Source organism: Oncorhynchus kisutch, linkage group LG4 (genome assembly GCF_002021735.2).
Source record: "Oncorhynchus kisutch isolate 150728-3 linkage group LG4, Okis_V2, whole genome shotgun sequence".
Classification (NCBI taxonomy): domain Eukaryota; kingdom Metazoa; phylum Chordata; class Actinopteri; order Salmoniformes; family Salmonidae; genus Oncorhynchus; species Oncorhynchus kisutch.
In genome coordinates, this window is record NC_034177.2 from 71,693,325 (window position 1) to 71,713,845 (window position 20,521).

Below are 20,521 nucleotides of genomic sequence, written 5' to 3' on the forward strand. Positions count from 1 at the left end.
CTTCAATATCCCGTTCAGCTAATGTACTATCAACATTGGATGCCAAACGCCGTTTAACCCAAATGAAGAAGGAAATGAGAAGGCTGAACCAAAGATTTTTATAAATTAAACAAGAAATCCTATTGGCACGTTCTAGTACACGTCTGCATATTTCCGTTAGGGAACGCCTACTTTGTGACGTGAGCGTGTGCAATAACTCAATTTGTCTTTGCACTCCTAAACAGCGCAATTTTAAAAAAAACTTTTGCAAAGGGTAAAGTCAAGAAAATTTTTACCACTCTGTTCATAACCAATTGTAGTTTGGGGAACAGAAAACTGTATTGAGATCAATTGTTCAATCGATGAGAAAATTTACAGAATGTTGGCCAAAATCCATCTAGTTTCCTCTTCTCCTACCGCACGCCAGTAGTCTTCCTCTCACTACCATATTTGTTAGGGAGTGGAAACGCCAACCGGATGCTTCACATTTGTACATCCAGTAAAATATCTGTCTTATTGTTCTGTCTGTGGCTGAACCACTTCTTCCTCATTCGCACATTTCAGAGTTTGCGTTTCCCGGTTCTAAATAATCTCCTGTTTGTCTTGAAGAATTGCAATCGCAGAAGAATGAATTATGTGAGATCTGACATCACTTAAAGGTTCGTGATTTTAAATAGTAAATCAAAATGTAATTTATCGTTTAGTTGATAATGTTTTATTTCGTCTCTCGTTCGAGTGTTACCGTTTGTTCATTGGCCTAAACGTTATTACGGGAAAAAACGTTTTATTGAGTTATTGCGGTAATCCACAATTATCTATGGATTGTCAGAAGAAAATGGGTGAATTTCTTATATATATATATTCACACACACACACACACACACACACATATATAGCTTGTTTTGATAGCTCCGATGCATCTCATTCTTTCAAGTTGGCACTGTGTGACTCATCCGGCAGTGCTAGTCGCCAGTGGTCCAATTTGAAGTGCCATTCTATTTTTCCATCCTTCATTAGCCTATGGGCTATTTTGAAGTACCCTAGAAACAATAACAAAACATCATTGCCAGTAATCACTTTGCTAATGGTGTGTGGTTGTAGGCAGTTACTATTTCAGGCAGAGAGTACTGCAATTTTGTAAAAGCTTTTTTGTTTTATGGTTTTCCATTGAGTCAGTGTATTTTATTTTGTCCCCTTTAAGTTATGTGTTGTAAGTAGCACAATATTGGACTAAAGGAGCTAGCGTTACTCCTTTGTCAAAGAACCATACAAATACTCCATCTGAACGTGAAATTGATTCTCAATTGCTGTATGTCTCTGGAAACATAAATCAATCTACTTTCATATCAAAATAATTTCACAAATGCAAAACACACACTTAATATACACTGCTTAACCGGTTTAACACAATTGCAGACGACAGTATTTTACAGTGACAGCACGTTTGTGGAGTCAGTCTTCTGTTTAGCTAATTAGCACAGGTAGTCCACTTTGGGATTGGGTTGGCGGATCGCATCCAACTTTTAGGTGCATATACCGCCATCCACGGTCTAGGAGTGTGAGGCCAGTCACGGCCTACCTACAATAAATTCTAGTACTACAAAAAAGGAAAGGAAAAAAAAGGAAAATTACCCTGCCAACTATTATCCTCACAAAAAAACACCACCTCATTCCACTATTTAACCGTATCTAATCTTACTACTGGCCAACGGTCTGGGAAGACCGATACTGTCACACAACACCCCCTGCAACTCTTCTGCAGTAAAACCTCGCAATCCCAAGGTCTTCTTTGCAGCTGCCAACACAACCTCTATTTTCTGTGACTGTTCCTGCAGTACAGTTGACAACCATGGCTATGAATGCTAAGAAAACCCACCATACTGAAGCACATTCTTCCCACCCCCCTGTATTGGTCTCTGCTTATTCACAGGAATCTTCTCAGGCTCCCTCACCCTGTACCCATCTTACTCTACCACTCTCTTCACTGCTTCAGCATACAACACTTCCTTTACTACTCTGACCCTGGAAACCTCAACCTGCCTTTCTCTCACCGTACACCTCTGATTTCCAGCCCCATGGGCAACCCCTCAGCTAACACACACAACTTTCTCCACCGATACTACACATTCTTTCATCTCATGTCCTCTTGCACACTTCTCAAATCTAAGAATCTCCCTCTTACACACTGCTGCCACATGACCATAAGCTTGGCACCTAAAACACTGTAGTACTTTTGGAACAGAATCTCTCACGGGATAACTGACACATCCTACATTGACCTCGTAGGGCAATGACGGCATCAAAACTCAGCAGGACAGACAATGTCTTCACTGTTTCACCACGTTCCTACCTCGTCTGCGTCACACCAAACGCCAGGCGTCACAGACACCAGGGATCTTCAATTTCAGCTGATCCTCCTCAACACTTAATGCCACCCCCTTTATCACTCATTTCAACGTCGCCCTGCTCCAGGGAGCGAAGCAAGTCCTAGTCCTTGTCGTGTGGTCCAGTTGTGTTTCGGAGGACGCACGCCTCTCCTGAGTCCATTCGGGAGTTGCGGCGATGAGACAAGACTGTAACTACCAATTGGATACCAGGAAATTGGCGAGAAAATGGGGTAAAACGAACAACAACGTTCCACTTTTCTCATTTCTTTCTTGTCCACCATCTTCTCCTTTATCAGATCTTCCAGAAGGCTTGTGTAATCCACCACTCCATATTTACTCATATGTTCATATGTTGTTAGCCATCTCTCCTGTTATGTCTCTCTCACCTCTATCGCTTAGATTCTGCCAGTCCACTCTGTCTTCCATCTGTTTTCCATAAACTAGTGCTGTGACATGGAAATATGGCAGTATGGGAACCCTAACTGTATAAAGTTGATCAAACCTTTGTTTTTTGGCAGTTATTTCTCACCGATATGAAAGGCAGCGAAGGTCCTTATGCTTCCAAAACCATACCGCAAGTGATGCGTGTTAATGTTCAGACGGAGTGTAGTGGCTCTTAGGCTTTAGCTGTTATCAGTATTTTGTCTTGATTTTTAAGGCTAATGTCAGTGCATTACATAAGGAACACAACTTGACATCTCGTTGTTGTAGGCCTATAATGTTTGTTGAGCTGTAGATTATGGAAAATACAAATAGCCAAGTGAAGTAAGTCATGGGAGGAAATGTTGCCAGTGTAAAATGTTACTCTGAATAAATAAAAAATCCTGTCTCTACAACTTTCATACCTCATCATAGTCTTTGACCTGAGGGAAATTTCAAAGAACAGACTAATTCCACCTAAAAGTCATGAACAACTTTCAAAGTTCAAAAGTCATGACAACTTTATGGTGTATATTTTGTATCATATGCTAGGCTACTTTTGCTGTTTACAGGGGAAATGTCAAATAGTTGTTCAGCATCTCAATGGCCTATGGGAAATTCCAGCAAAATGTCTCAGAATGGACCAACAAAACAAATTAAATGTGTGTCTACAGAACCACTTCGGGGAAGCGTATACCCCCAAAAAACAGACTTATAAATATTGGCATGTTGGAGAAAAAGCTAATAATGGAGTTATAGATGTGTCATGAAATGGACAAGCTTTTTGGGGAGACTGAACATAATTAGCTATGTGAGTTTGTAAGTCCTAAGTTAATGAATGGATGGCCATTTCGAAGGAAAGGCTTGGCTGAATACAAAAACCATCTTTTTGACCAAGAAATCAATCATAACACATTTGTAGTCATCTGGAATAGGGATGCACAATTTATTGGTGAACATATCGGAATCGGCCGACATCAGCTACAAATGGCAACATCGGTATCGGCCCGATGTCTAGTTTAACATCGATGTGAATAACCGATGTCAAAGCTGACATGCATACCTATATGATGTAATGACGGCAAGCAAAAAGATTTCGCTACACGTGCAACACAGCATTCCTAACCTAGCCCACAATGTCTGCTATGTGGATCGAGCAGTCATTTGAAAGAGTAAGAAAATTTCAGCGAGACAACTCAAAGGCGAAATCCATTAATGTCAAGATAATGGAATTCATTGCCCTTGAGAGTCAACCGTTCTCTGTCATGGGTGATGTTGGCTTTCGCTAATGGTCGAGCACCGGTGCACACTAACGTTACCAAGTGCACTGTTATTCAGATGTTGCCCTACCGGAGTTACACAGTAATAACGTCACTGCTATTAGCTTCACGGCATAGCTAGCTTTTGCTTGGTACCTAGAGATCACCAATACAACCAGCCTGAAAACAATGACCAGTAGAAACTGCAGTCATTTTCACTGTTCTTAGCAATGATTTAGGAATCCTTGTGAGTAAGTATTAGCTAGGTAGCCATTTGTTGTTTGCCTATTTAAATTGAACTTCAGTTCATGAAAATAAATAGCTAGCCAGCTACTTAACCTTGATGCCCAAAGCTAATGTTATAAGCAGCCAGACAACTTCATCTGGCTAGTGAGGCTTGACCTGACCGGGTTATGTGTTGTGAAGCTAGCCACAATAAGGATTAGGCACAATAGTGGAATTTGCTGTTTGACTTCAAAATAAAAGTACCTCTTTGAAAGTGATGCAGAAGGTTACAATTGGTGGAATCATGCCATATTTAGATTAGATAATGTTAAACAAGGTTGGAATGTGACGCAATGAAATGGGGTATCAGTCTACTCGGTTACACCCACAGAACACAACTGTAAAGAGTTTACGCAAATAGCATTGTAGCTCTTATCGCGGGACTGACTATGTGAAATCACCTCCCCAGTTAGCCTATTGTGTGTATTGACATTCATATTGCCTCTACAGCTTTACCTAAGAATTGGGAATCAATGAAATGGGGTAACACTCAATACCCAATATATTTTCTCCCAATGTGCTCCTCATCATGCTCTCAGCATCCACGCAGTATTGTTATTCATCAGGAATAGTGTTCAATACACAGGTTGACAATAAATGTGGCTCAATTCACAGTTGTTTCAGAATCCCGCAATAAGAGCTACCATGCTAATGTTCTCTGGGTGTCACTGAGTAGACTGATACCCGTGTCATTGATCCACAATCCATAGGTAAGGCTGTACAGTGAAACAGTGATTTTTATATAACAACATTCCAACCTTGTTTAGCATGAGCTACTAAAAAAGTATGGCATAATTCTACTATTTGTAATCATTTGCATCACTGTCAATAAAATACTTTTATTTTGAAGGCTAACCGCAAAGTTCACTATTGTGGCTAATCCTTATTGTGGCTCGCTTCACATAGATGTGTCCGACCACCATTAATCAAATAAGAACTGTCTTATAAATTAGGGTTCTTTTAGATGATGACACATAGCTCTATAGTTAGCTAGCTAACTGTAGCCACTGAAACAGATTATGCCGTTTTGCTATGTTTTTGGGGAAGAACATTGTTTGCATCCATGAGCTAGCTAGCTTTTCTTTATGACCAGCACTGTAGGTGTGCGAGACAACTTCACCAGCATCATAGCATCGGTATCGACGAATCGTTGTGACATATGAAATACGAGTGATTGTGTAATAACTACGTGAAGAAAATGTATGAACGCCTTAAATGATTACGTGACGTGCAGTCATATTCAGGTCCTGATTGGTCAACATGCTTATTTGACGTGTATCTTTTTTGACATGCAAAGACCCAAACGGCGTTCCATAGAAATCCTGGTTAAGAATTAAACGACTGAACAAATGAGCAACGAAACAGCACAGCAAGTAAGTCACAGAAATAGGTTTTGATGATGTTTTACTGGTAATGGGGACATATGTAAATGCCAACAAAATAACTTTTTGGTCAGTGTGGTGTGTGTAACCTTTTTTTTACTAGGCAAGTCACTTAAGAACAAATTCTTATTTACAAATGACGGCCTACCCCGGCCAACCCCAGACGATGCTGGGTCAATTGTGCATTGCCCTATGGGACTCCCAATCACGGCCGGATGTGATACAGCCTGGATTCGAACCAGGGGCTGTAGTGATGCCTCTTGCACTGATATGCAGTGCCTTAAACCGCTGCATTCATGTGTGTGTGTTAACTATTTAACTGTACTAGAATGCTTAAAAGGCTGCCAAAAATGTCATATTGGTGCGTCACTAGTTTGGAATGTTTATGTTCAGTCTCCCAAAAAGCTTGTTAATTTCATGACCCATTCATAATGCCTACAATTTCTTTATTTCTCCAAATATTTAGACGTCTGCTTTTTTGATTATATGCTCACCCCATTATGGTATTTCCTTTCCTATTTAGGCTAAATTATGGTTCCTTCCTATCTAAACACAACCAAAATGTTACATGAACTGAGCTACTATTTACTCCCTTAATACCGCTATGCAATAGTGATTATTTGACACATAAATAAAAATGAATTATACATTTGCCAAATGAGTTATTGTAAGGCTTTTCCTCTAATTGTTTACTGGAAGCAAATTCTTTACAGATGCAATACGATCCGTTCTGTTTGGTTCCTTCCATGACACACAGTTCAATATTTGGCTAAAGTGCGTCACTCCTCTCTCTCTATATTTAGAGGTGCAGGCTGCTTCCTCAAGAAGGCTGAGGCTCTTCAGAGTTAACATGTGATTTTGTGTTATGATTCTACTGAATCACCTCGCAATGCATAGTACACAATAGCAACGTGTTTGAAGAAGTAAACTAGCTCTCAAGCTGATTACGAAATCCTCCAAAAAGTTGCAAGGACATTTCATAATTTTGTCAAATCCTATTTATTTTTCAGGTTTTGGGCTGCAGCTTGATCAGAGTTGATGAGATGCTGGCGTGAGGGGTGACACTGGTTTTGTCTCCCCCCTGAGGTCCAGGGAGCCAGGATGCAGGGGGCCATAGCACGGGTGTTTGTGGTGGTGGCAGCGGCCATCTTGAACCATCCGCTGCTGTTCCCGCAGGAGAACACCCTCCCAGAGCAGGATGAGGCCCTGCTGGCCCGCATGAGGGAGCATGAGAAGAGGCTGGAGCTGGAGCAGGCGCGGCTGGAGCAGGAGCTCTTGTATGCAGGCACGGAGCAGCAGGACCCTGGCTCAGAGGACGGCTACGGCTGGTACTTCTGGAGCGCCCTCTCACTGGTCATCTTCTTCACTATTGAGGTGTGTCGGCAGGATTTGGCAGACATGGAAGCCCGATACGCTGATGATGAGGATGGGTTTGTTGAGGGTGGATCCATCAGTTCCAAGACACTCCAGCTTGATAAGGGAGTCCTAAACAGCTTCTGTGAGAGATGCATCCACACCTCGGCCCATGAGAACTGGAGGGTGCGGGAATTTGTGGAGGGCTTCGCTGATGACCTGCTGGAGTCCCTGAGGAGTGTGTGTGACAGGGAAACTGACATGGAGGTGGCCGACTTTGTGGGCGTTGGGAGCATGTTTGAGTCGTGGAGGGTGAGCAAGCCCCTGATGTGTGATCTCATTGTCCCTTTCGCCCCACCGGAGCCATACTCCTTCCAGTTCCATCTGTGGTGCAGCCCCTCCAGTGACGTGCCCCTGGACATGCAGGGCTGTGGCAGGATCAAGGTGACAAAGGTCGGGGAGAATGAGGACGGCTGTCTCTGTGGCTCTGCCAACCTGGGTGAGGACATGCTGTGCTTGCTACACAGCAAAAATGAAAAGCCTAGAGCAGACTACACCCCGGATGACCTTCTGTGCTCCAAGAACACACCTTATCTGGCTAAGGACCAGGTCATGAAGTGGTTCCAGGTCTCCGTGACCAAAGCCTGGGGTCGGATTTCTCACAAGTACGAGTTTGAGCTCACTTTCCGCAACCTGGATGCTACTGGAGCACTGAAGGTCCGATTCCGCTCAGGAAAGGTTGTTGTGATGAACATCATCCCCGTTGTGGAACTAGATGGCACAAATGCCTACTTTGTGTCACACTTCCCCTCTGACAGCAGCACCTCCTCAGACACTTACTGGCCCCTCTCCTTCGCTGTCTATGAGAGGAACCTGCTCAAACATCTGGCTAAAAGCCTGCCTGAAAATTCCTGCCACCTCCACTGCCTTCAGATCATCACTTTCCTACACAACAAACAGATGGGTCTAACTGGCAGGTGTGCTCTGACCAACTACCACCTGAAGACGACCCTGCTGCACCTGTTGTTGAGTAAGGGCTCGTCCAGCTGGGGCTCTGAGAGTCTGGAGCACAGGCTACGGGACATGCTAGGCTTCCTTCACAGGAGTCTTCAGGAGAAGAGACTCTGTCACGCTCTGGTTGGGAACAGCCAAGTTCCACCAGAAGTCCGGGTTCCGGAAACATTCCACAGAGCGGAGCCCATCAATCTTTTCCGGCCACTGGTGTTACAGAGAGAGCTTTACGCTGACACGCTTCGGCATTTCCAGGAGATGCTCAGGAACGCTCCTGTTCTGATTCAGGAGTACACGCCTCTGTTACAAAATGGTGACACGCACCACAGATTCAACTCAATGGCACAGTCTGAGTAATGGACTCTGTTTTAATGCACTGCAATGAGTGGAGGTATCCTTAATAACAACAATAATAATAACAATAATTAACAAATGTATGTTACAGCCTTAAGACATTTCTCTAGGCACTGAAAAGAGAGGTGAACAATGTTCCCTTTGTTATTTTGAAATGGACTTTGTGGTTGGTGGTTTTATTTGATAGCAGGTTCTAAAAACACTCAAGTTACCAAAGTGTGTTCTTAGTAACAGTACTGTAACTGCTATTTCAATATGGCTGTTTCACAAGTGCAATTATATTTTACTGAATGAAGGTTTACAAAAGCTGTTTTCCCCTCACAAGATTAGAGCAGTATATTTTGATATGAAGAATAAGTATTATTTTTGTATTCTAGAGAAGACCACATCATACTTTGTAGTATGTGTGTTTTTATGATGCAGTACTTGTCAGCAATTGCTGTTTGACATGAAGGGATATTAATTTTGTAAGCCGTGCAACAGTTTGAAAATACCAATTGAAGACTCCCTGTTACATGTCTTGGCTGTCATTCACCAAAAGATAAGAATGTCAGCAAAGGTATTCCGTTGAAATTCCTTTACAATGGGTACATGAGGAACATAAGATAATTTTTGAAATTCCTTTCAGCATGACAATCTTAGAAATTACACTCAACATGTACACAGCAGATGTTGTAAGGTTGTGCTAACTAATTGAAGGAAAAATTCCCCTCTGTTTAAGTTCAGTCTTAGGTTCAAGTATAATTAAATGGCAAATAGACAATGTATCGTTTGAGATAGTGGAATGCACTCGTAAAAATGTTATTTGTATGTGTGTGTGTGTGTGTGTGTATATATATATACACACATATAGGTGTGTGTGTGTGTGTGTGTGTGTGTGTGTGTGTGTGTGTGTGTGTGTGTGTGTATATATATATACACACATATAGGTGTGTGTGTGTGTGTGTGTGTGTGTGTGTGTGTGTGTGTGTGTGTGTGTGTGTGTGTGTGTGTATATATATACACACATATAGGTGTGTGTGTGTGTGTGTGTGTATATATATATATACACACATATAGGTGTGTGTGTGTATATATATATACACACATATAGGTGTGTGTGTGTGTGTGTGTGTGTGTGTGTGTGTGTGTGTGTGTGTGTGTGTGTATATATATACACATAGGTGTGTGTGTGTATATATACACACATAGGTGTGTGTATATGTATTTACACATATACATATTTTGTAAGCCGAAATACACTATTTATTAAAAGAAAATGTATATTTTGTAGCATTACCTGCATCTCTCATACCCATTGTAACTTGCCTGTTTTACCACAGAATGTACTTTTAACAGCGTATGTTCTTTCGCAGTAATTTTATTCATAAATGTTGAAGGACTATCTATTCCTTGTGTTGTGAGTAATGCCATTGATTTTTCTACACATGGACATAAAAGATAGGATTTGACAATGTGACAGGCAAGATAGTGGCATAACCAGTGGCAGTGCTCCACCCTCTATTCACAGACCTGTCCAAGTACAGTGTAGGGTTATGTCAGGACTGGTGGTGAAAATAAGGTAATGCAGATGACTATCACTCTATTTCACTTCCAGATTTCAGGACAACAATAAAAAAACACCGGAACTCTTGTTGTGCAGTCTGTATTGCATAACAATATTTATATGCTTTGTAAATGTAAAAATAAATATCTGCCAGGTGTCGACAAAGCATGATAGAATTTATCTACAACAGACATGATTCACATAGTTCCATCGGTATTTCTGATCTAGCACTTATGAAACTAAACTAAATAATCATTGTTATGAGTTCATTGAACATCTAGTAATCAAACCATGTTTGATGCATGCAATGAAATGTAAACAAAGGAAAGGAGTACAGAAATGAACCTTCAGAAAAGTTTCCTATGAGATCAACAACTGCACAACTAAGTTGACATGTACAACTGATGCCCTAATTACCATAGCAGGAATATAAAATACATTTAAAATGGGAAAACTGGACGGTCAAGGGTGAACTGCCACTGTACCACAGGCCATGGTCAAAATTGGGTTTCCCTCCAACATAGCTCCCTTGTTGGTCTCACTGGGGAACATGGTGGCTTTCACTGTTGGATCCTCAAACACTCATGCACTCTGTCCACTTCTTGAGCTCAGTGGTACCATTCAGACAGCTTGGAATAAGAGATTACATTTATTTGAGTTTTGAAAATGAGATCTTGTCGCTCGCAGTGCATTTTGGTTGAGCCAAACTATATAAATCACACAAGCAATAGGACCTTCTCATAATTCCTGTGAGAGACGCAATAAGAATGTGAATGATTATGTAAATTATATTCATACACTAGGGCCAGTATTCACAAAGCTTTTCAGAGTAGGAGTATGATCACACAATCATATGATCAGGGGGGCCCAGGGCCCATATCCACAAAGCACCCCAGAGGGGAAAATTGGTTGCAAGTTCTGAGAATAGAGACATTTTACTCCTACTCTTATGGGTAAAAATAGATTTTTAGGGAACCTCATGAGCTGTCCTAACCAGTTATGTTTTAATAGCAGGTGTCTTGATAATAGAACAATGCATTGAGTCAGTGGTTTCTGCACCACATGCAATTGCTTTGGAGTTGTTAAAATGTTTTGATATTTTCATCCATAAATAATCTAGAAGTACATGCAACAGTATTTGCGCTTTTGACTATTTCGATCATTTAATTACCTGCATCATGTTGTTTCAAGTTATCCCTTTGGAGCGCAACATCACATCGTAAAACAAATATTTCTACAATTTGTAATGGTTGTCGTAGGTGGAAGAAGGTGAAGAGGACCAATGTGCAGCGTGGTACGTGTTCATGGTAAATTTAATAAAGAAACTGAACACTAGAACAAAAACACAACAAAGCGGAACAACCGAAACAGTTCTGTCTGGTGCAGACACACAAAGACAGAAAACAACTACCCACAGTAGGAAAACAGGCTGCCTAAGTATGGTTCTCAATCAGAGACAACGATAACCAGCTGCCTCTGATTGGGAACCATACCAGGCCTAAACATAGAAACACAACACCTAGACATACAACATAGAATACCCACCCACATCACACCCTGACCAAACTAAAAATAGAAACATACAAAGCAATCTACGGTCAGGCCGTGACACAATTGTGCATGCCTAAAGTTGGGCAATTGAAGGCATCTAGGGCTTATTAACTTTGATTGTGTTCGATGGAAATAATAGACCGTTTCAAACGTATGCAATGTTGTATGCAACATTATCAGGAAGTGACTTAATCTTGATGCCTGTCAGCCAAAACGATTTAGAGTTGTAAAACTGGAGTTACGAGTGTGTTGATAGAACGGTAATATTATAAAAATTCCGCTTTAACAACCATCAGAATTGCTTTAAAAAAAGTTATTCATGCCAACATAGTCATCCATAATTAAGAATATGCAAAGTGATCATGTCAGGCAAAAATTATTTTAAACGTTTATACTAATGCTGATGGTTGTTAAAAGCAGAATTTTGACAATATCACCGTTATATCAACACACTCCTCATTCTCGTTCTACATCTTTAAATAGTTTTGGCACACAGGAATCAAGATCAAGTCACTTGCTGGTAATGTTGCATACAACATTGCACAAGCAGCCGCACAATGCATAATGCCAAGCGTCGGCTAGAGTGTTCTAAAGCTCGCAGCCATTGGAAACACATTTTCTGAACGGACAAATCTGGATTTGGCAGATGCCAGGAGAACTCTACTTGCCTGAATGCATAGTGAAACATTTTTTATTTGTTGGAGGAGGAATAATGGTCTGGGGCTGTTTTTCATGGTTCGGGCTAGGCACCTTAGTTCCCCAGTGAAGTGACATCTTAATACTACAGCATAGAATGACATTCTAGAAGACGATACCGTGCTTCCAACTTTGTGGCAACAGTTTGGGTAAGGCCCTTTCCTGTTTCAGCACGAATATTGTGCACTCTTAAAAGTGGCACACATAGGACTGTGGCGGTCACGAAAATTCGTCAGCTGGGGATTGTCAAGCAAATAACTGCCGGTCTCACGGTAGTTGACAGTTAATTAACAAACACATTTAGCATATCCAGGCTTCCACACAAGCTACTGATGCAGACCTTTGGAACATCTACATTTTAAAAAGTCAAATAAACCCATGTGATATAGCCTACATCTTCACAATAAATCCATTATTTATTTTGGATAAGTCTAAAGAAACATGATATGAAGAAAATGTAGTCTATTTCAGAAGAACAGAATAGCATACTCTGAGTTGTCCTTATATTAGGTCCTGATCTGGCCATGCCATTTGTCTGTGGGCTACGCTAGTTAATTTAGCAGACAAGATTTGCTTAGAATTCCGTGGCATTATTTTATAGTATGAAAAATACAATTGAACTAAGCAGAATTAAATAGAAAGGATATTTTCTCCAAATGATTTGAGGGAGTGCGCACACACCTATTCCTATTCTGTGTTGAGTTGTTAACACACTGTAGAAATACAGTCAATTTGGAAAGTATTCAAATCCCTTGACTTTTTCCACATTTGGTTAAGTTATAGCCTTATTGTTTTTTTCCCTCATCAATCTACACACAATACCCAATAATGTCAAAGCAAAAGCAGGTCCTCATTTTTTTTGCAAATGTATTAAAAAATCGCAAAGTATTCAGACCCTTTACTCAGTACTTTGTTGAAGCCCCTTTGGAAGCAACTACAGCCTCAAGCCTTCTTTGGTATGACACTACAAGCTTGGCACACTCGTATTTGAGGAATTTCTCCCATTCTTCTGTGCAGATCCTCTCAAGCTCTGTCAGGTTGGATGGGAAGCGTCGCTGCACAGTTATTTCAGGTCTCTCCAGAGATTGATCGGGTTCAAGGCTGGGCCACCCTAGTCTGAGGTCCTGAGCACTCTGGAGCAGGTTTGCATCAAGGATCACTCTGTACTTTGCTCCGTTCATCTTCCCCTAAATCCTGATTATTAGTCTTCCAGTCCCTGCCGCTGAAAAACATCCCTGAAGCATGATGCTGCCACCACCATGCTTCATCGTAGGGATGGTCCAAGGTTTCTTCCAAACGTGACACTTGACATTCAGGCCAAAGAGTTTAATCTTGGTTTCATCAGACCAGAGCATCTTGTTTCTCATGATCCTTTTGGTGCATTTTGGCAAACTCCAAGCAGGCTGTCATGTGCCTTTTACTGAAGAGTGTCTTCCATCTGGCCACTCTACCATAAAGGCCAGATTGGTGGAGTTGGTTTTAAACTTCTTCCATTTAAGAATGATGAAGGCCACTTTGTTCTTGGGACCCTCAATGCTGCAGAAATGTTTTGGTACTCTTTCCCAGATCTGTCCCTAGACACAATCCTGTCTTGGAGTTCTACGGACAATTTCTTCCACCTCATGGCTTGGTTTTTGCTCTGACTTGCACTGTCAACTGTAGGATTTTATATAGACAGGTGTGTGCTATTTCCAAATCATGTCCAATCAATTGAATTTACCACAGGTGGACTCCAATCAAGTTGTAGAAACATCTCAAGGATGATCAATGGAAACAGGATATACCGGAGCTCAATTTCTCACTTTTGAGTCTCATAGAAAAGGGTCTGAATACCTATGTGAATAAGTTTTTACATATATACAGTCGTGATCAAAAGTTTTGAGAATAACACAAATATACATTTTCACAAAGTTTGCTGCTTCAGTGTCTTTAGATATTTTTGTCAGATGTTACTATGGAATACTGAAGTATAATCATAAGCATTTCATAAGTGTCAAAGGCTTTTATTGAAAATTACATGAAGTTGATGCAAAGAGTCAATATTTGCAGTGTTGACATTTATTTTTCAAGACTTCTGCAAATCCGCCCTGGCATGCTGTCAATTAACTTCTGGGCCACATCCTGACTGATGGCAGCCCATTCTTGCATAATCAATGCTTGGAGTTTGTCAGAATGTGTGGGTTTTTGTTTGTCCACTCGCCTCACACCTGCCTGCTGCCATTCCTGAGCAAGCTCTGTACTGGTGGTGCCCCGATCCCGCAGCTCGGGACTTTTTTGGGTGCCCTGAAGCCTTCTTCATTCATAACAATTGAACCTCTCTCCTTGAAGTTCTTGATGATACGATAAAGGGTTGATTTAGGTGCAATCTTACTGGCAGCAATATCCTTGCCTGTGAAGCCCTTTTTGTGCAAAGCAATGATGACGGCACATGTTTCCTTGCAGGTAACCATGATTGACAAAGAATGAACAATGATTCCAAGCACCTCCCTTCTTTTGAAGCTTCCAGTCTGTTATTCAAACTCAATCAGCATGACAGAGTGATCTCCAGCCTTGTCCTCATCAACACTCACACCTGTGTTAACGAGCGAATCACTGACATGATGTCAGCTGGTCCTTTTGTGGCAGGGCTGAAATGCAGTGGAAATGTTATTTTTGGATTCAGTTCATTGGCATGGCAAAGAGAGACTTTGCAATTAATTGCAATTCATCTGACCACTCTTCATAACAATCTGGAGTATATGCAAATTGCCATCATGCAAACTGATGCAGCAGACTTTGTGAAAATGAATATTTGTGTCATTCTCAAAGCTTTTGGCCATGACTGTGTGTGTATATATATAAATTGGCAATTTCTTAAAAAAAAATCTGTTTTCACTGTCATTATGGATATTGTGTGTCGATTGATGAGGATTTGTATTTATTTAATAAACTTTAGAATAAGGCTGTAATGTAACAAAAATGTGGAAAAAGGTATGGGGTCTGAATACTTTCTGAATGCATTGTAGGTACTACTATATGCTTAATTTAGTTGTTCTACAAACACTGGGCTATATGTTTTGTTTTTGAATACATTGTAAGGCTGCAGAATGCGATTAATGATGATTTTAAAAAAGTTGCATGAGCTGTGCTTTGTTTTTTTGCACAGGCTGTACACACTTCATCAGTCTCTCATTCACAATTTAACAAGCACATGATAATGCCTCGACTTTCCCCTTTGTGAGTCCGTAATGCCTCCTAACAAAATCCATGCCTTTGCGCTGAATATAATAAATTACTATTCCCTTCTCCCTGAGTGCTGCATGTTCCGAAGCACCTATCACTCACATGGCTCTCCATCATCTGATCGGGTGTTGTTAGGCCTACTTTCTCACGGGTTATAAGTGAAGACAGACACATTGGGGACTCAACTACGTGCGTCCTTATCCTATTCCGAGGTGCATATTGAAGGTATTGGAAGATCTGTCCACATTTACAATTTTGTCAGCCAACATGATAAGTAGGCCTGACAAACAGCAAAAGCACTAGTCTATGTCAATCCACTATCCCCCATAATACAAAAGTTGACCTATTCTATTCTGTGTGAGAAAAAATATTCCAAACATAGTCTGGGACAGTTATGGGAAGCTATAGATCCCAAATTAATATAACTACTACCATCATTACTCAATGAGGCTGACTCAACAGATTCAGGCTGACTCAACAGATCCGAACATTTAGCTTAAAATGTTGATAAACTATTAGGCTATTTCTTCACATTATAAATGCAGCAATGCACACACAGCAGTAGGCTATAAGTGTGAATGGTCCATTAGCGGGAAAACACCATTATCAAGTGACTGCAAATGCGATTACTCAAGTAATGCTTTTATTATAAAGGTGCATTTTTATTGTGAAAATGATCTTCCCCAAATTTGAAACTCACGCACTGCTTATGTATGCCAGTTAGGCTGTACACCCCTTGTAAAGCGGATTAATGTGCTTAATTTTAAGAAGTTATTTGGCCACTTTAGTTGTAAAACAAACCTTATGGCACCACAACAAACCTTTTTGTGCAAAGCAATGATGACGGCACGTGCCAAGAGAGAGCTGTCCACCAAAACTCATGGACCAGGCAAGCAGGGCATTAATCAGCGAGGCAACAAAGAGACCAAAGATAACCTTGAAGGAGCTGCAAAGCTCCACAGCGGAGATTGGAGTATCTGTACATTGGACCACTTTAAGCCGTACACTCCACCGAGCTGGGCTTTATGGAAGAGTGCCAGAAAAAAGACATTGCTTAATAAATAACAAAATAAGCAAACACATTTGGTGTGTTTGGGGAGACTCCCCAAATATATGGAAGAAGGTACTCTGGTCAGATGAGACTAATATTGAGCTTTTTGGCCATCATGGAAAATGCTATATCTGGTGCAAACCCAACACCTCTCATCACCCCGAGAACACTATCACCACAGTGAAGCATGGTGGTGGCAGCATCATGCTGTTGGGATGTTTTTCATCAGCAGGGACTGGGAAACTGCTCAGAATTGAAGAAATGATGGTGCTAAATACAGGGAAATTCTTGAGGGAAACCTGTTTCAGTCTTCAAAAGATTTGAGACTGGGACGGAGGTTCACCTTCCATCAGGACAATGACCCTAAGCACACTGCTAAAGCAACACTCAAGTGGGTTAAGGGGAAACATTTAAATGTCTTGGAATGGCCTAGGCAAAGCCCAGACCTCAATCCAATTGAGAGTCTGTGGTATGACTTAAAGATTGCTGTACACCAGCGGAACCCATCCAACTTGAAGGAGCTGGAGCAGTTTTGCCTTGAAGAATGGGCAAAAATCGCAGTGGCTAGATTTGCCAAGTTAATAGAGACATACCCCAAGAGACTTGCAGCTGTAATTGCTGCAAAGGTGGCTCTACAAAGTATTGACTTTGGGGGGGGTGAATAGTTATGCACCCTCAAGTGTATAGTTTTTTTTGTCTTATTTCTTGTAAGTTTCACAATAAAAAATATGTTTCATCTTCAAATTTATAGGCATGTTGTGTAAATCAAATGAACCCCCCCCCCCCCCCCCAAAGAATTCATCTATTTTAATTCCAGGTTGTAAGACAACAAAATAGGAAAAATGCCAAGGGGTTGAATACTACGATGACTTAATGATGCCATGAAAAATATAGCTCTACACGTGCAACACAGCAATCCTAACCTAGCCCACAATGTCTACTGTGTGGATCTATTTTTAAGTTTCAAAGGAAGATAACAAAAAGGCCCTATGCAACATTTGTGCTGCTATTATTTCCCGAGGAGGAAAGAAAGTGACATCATTTAATACCACAAACCTAATTTGAAAGTGCATGACCCCCAGACGTTCAGCAACTACTTAGAACAAAAGCAGAAAAATATTAAGAGCACACTTCCAACAACTGAACAAGTTCAAGTCGAGCAGTCATTTGAAAGAGTAAGAACATTTCAGCAAGACAACTCAAAGGCGAAATCCATTAATGCCAAGACAATGAAATTGATTGCCCTTGACAATCAACGGTTCTCTGTCGGGGATGATGTTGGCTTTCGCCGATTGGTCAAGCACCCCGAGCCCCGGTACACACGACCAAGTAGGCGCTATTTTTCAGATGTTGCCCTACCGGAGTTACACAGTATTGTTGAAACTCACATCCATGAACTACTTGCTATGGGCGTCACTGCTATTAGCTTGATAACTGACATTTAGACCAGCGATGTCAGCCCCATGAGCATGCTGAGTCTGACAGCACAGTGGGTCGACAAGGATTTCGTACTGAGGAATGCCGTATTGCATGCTCAAGAATGTGCTGGCACCCATACCGCTGCTGCCATTTCAATGGCATTTGAGAACATGTTTGAAACTTGGAAACATGAACACACTCCTAGCTCCATTCGAACAACTGGCTCGAGAAATAAGCTCATCAACTGCTTCTGCAGCAGACGTAAAATACCCTCTGTCATGGCATTGAAATGCCTGCTCAACAAAACTTCAGACAGACCGTGAGGTTAAAACCTCTTAAAGAGGCTGTGAATTTTTTCAGCTTTTTGTTAAAAATCGCGCAAAATTTCAACGTCCTGCTACTCATGCCAGGAATATAGTATATGCATATGATTAGTATGTGTGGATAGAAAACACTCTGAAGTTTCTATAACTGGTTAAATCATGTATGTGACTATAACAGAACGTGTGTAGCACGAAAAATCCCAAGGAAAACTGTTCACAAAAAACAAAAACAAAATATCCCTCCGCCAGTCTCTGTATTGTCTATGGCAAGGGAAAATAGATAGGGCCCAGTTTACAGTTCCTACAGCTTCCACACGATGTCGCCAGTCTTGGCAATTGGGTTGAAGTTAATCCTTGGTGAAATGAGAAATAGGCACTTCCTGTCATCGAGTACACCGGGGGAAGTTATGAAAGAGAGAATATGGACCATGATTTCAAGACTTGCTGCTATTGAATACAGATCGCCCCGTGATCAATTTGATCGATTATTAATGTTTACTAATACCTAAAGTTGGATTACAAAAGTAGTTTGAAGTGTTTTGTCAAAGTTTATAGGCAACTTTTTTTATTTTAAAAAATGACATTGCGTTTTGGAAAGGTGCTTTTTCCTGGATCAGACGGGCTTCATAAATGGACATTTTGGGTATACATGGACGGATTTAATCGAAAAAAAGACCCAATTGTGATGTTTATGGGACATATAGGAGTGCCAACAAAGCAGCTCATCAAAGGTAATGAATGTTTTATATTTTATTTCTGCGTTTTGTGTAGCGCCGGCTACGCTAATTATTTTGTTTACGTCCCCTTTAGGTATTTCGGGGGGTTGCATGCTATCAGATAATAGCTTCTCATGCTTTCGCCGAAAAGCATTTAAAAAATCTGACATGTTGGCTAGATTCACAACGAGTGTAGCTTTAATTGAGTACCCTGCATGTGTGTTTTAATGAAAGTTTGAGTTGTATCGAGTACTATTAGTTGTCACTCTGAAATTTCCGCTGATGTTGATCCCTGTACAGGGACAGCAGCCATAAAAGCCTTGCAAAGGTATTCTACTAGAGGCTGTGAACAAGCGATTCGGTGGCATTCTCTCTGAGCCTCTTTACTGTGTCACCACCATGCTCGATGCTAGGTACAAGGACCGCTACTTCAATGCAGACAAGAAACAGGGTTTACGTGAAATGTTACAGACACAGCTGTACAAGTTGGAAACGGACACAGTGACAGTGCGCACAGAGGAAGAGAAGCCAAGGACACGCAGAGCTGAAACTTCACTACTTGACATGTATGATGAAATCCTGGTTGAGAATGAAACGACTGAGCAAATGAACAGCGAAACAGCCAGCAAGTAAGTGAAAAAAATTGGTTTTGATTATGTTTTACTGGGAATGGGGACATAAGTAAATGCCAACAAAATAACTTTTTGGTCAGTGTGTGTGTTTCAACTATTTAACTGTACTAGAGCGCTTAAAAGGCCTCTAAAATTTTAAATATTGGTCATCGTATCGGGTTTTCTGGCAAGAAAATATTGGATTTTGGTATCAGCTAAAAATGTAATATCGGTGCATCCCTAATTGTCCCCAATCAGACTATTCTTGATTTAATCTTGTCTTTATGTAACAGTATAACTTTAGACCGTCCCCTCGCCCATACCCGGGCGTGAACCAGGGACCCTCTGCACACATCAACAACAGTCACCCCTCGAAGCATCGTTACCCATCGCTCCACAAAAGCCGCGGACCTTGCAGAGCAAGGGGAACTACTACTTCAAGGTCTCAGAGCAAGTGATGTCACCGATTGAAACGCTATTTAGCGTGCACCGCTAACTGTTTCACATCCGTTACACTCACCCCCCTTTTGACCTCCTCCTTTTTCCGCAGCAACCAGTGATCCGGGTCAACAGCATCAATGTAACAGTATAACTTTAGACCATCCCCTCGCCCATACCCGGGTGCGAACCAGGGTATGGGCATCAACAACAGTCACCCCTCGAAGCATCGTTACCCATCGCTCCACAAAAGCCGCGGCCCTTGCAGAGCAAGGGGAACTACTACTTCAAGGTCTCAGAGCAAGTGACGTCACCGATTGAAACACTATTTAGCGCGCACCGCTAACTAAGCTAGCCGTTTCACATCCGTTACATTTACATACACTAAATAATATGTGTGAAATTTGTTTTGATTTAGAATGGACTGTTACGGAGTCTGGTTGATAGGTAATCGACTAGCTGGGCTTTTCCCCGGACCCCGTATGTAGGGACTACTACAATGCTTGAACAAGGCTATT

General features: G+C 41.3%; 1 protein-coding gene across 2 annotated transcripts; it reads left to right on the forward strand.

Moving 5' to 3' along the window:
- The first annotated feature begins 497 nt into the window (after positions 1-497).
- On the forward strand, positions 498-10,058 carry itprip (inositol 1,4,5-trisphosphate receptor interacting protein). 2 transcript variants are annotated; one of them, XM_020481805.2, is made up of 2 exons: positions 498-638; positions 6,723-10,058. In XM_020481805.2, the coding sequence occupies exon 2, from the start codon at positions 6,814-6,816 to the stop codon at positions 8,431-8,433; it is 1,620 nt and encodes a 539-aa protein (XP_020337394.1). In that variant the 5' UTR covers positions 498-638; positions 6,723-6,813; the 3' UTR covers positions 8,434-10,058. The 2 variants fall into 2 exon arrangements, with proteins under 2 accessions (XP_020337394.1, XP_020337395.1); XM_020481806.2 differs by lacking the exon at positions 498-638 and adding an exon at positions 663-2,596.
- The last annotated feature ends 10,463 nt before the right edge of the window (positions 10,059-20,521 follow it).

What these genes read in the sequence shown, in the direction of transcription:
- itprip (XM_020481805.2), top strand. Translation starts at nt 6,814, where the DNA reads ATGCAGGGGGCCATAGCACGGGTGTTTGTGGTGGTGGCAGCGGCCATC.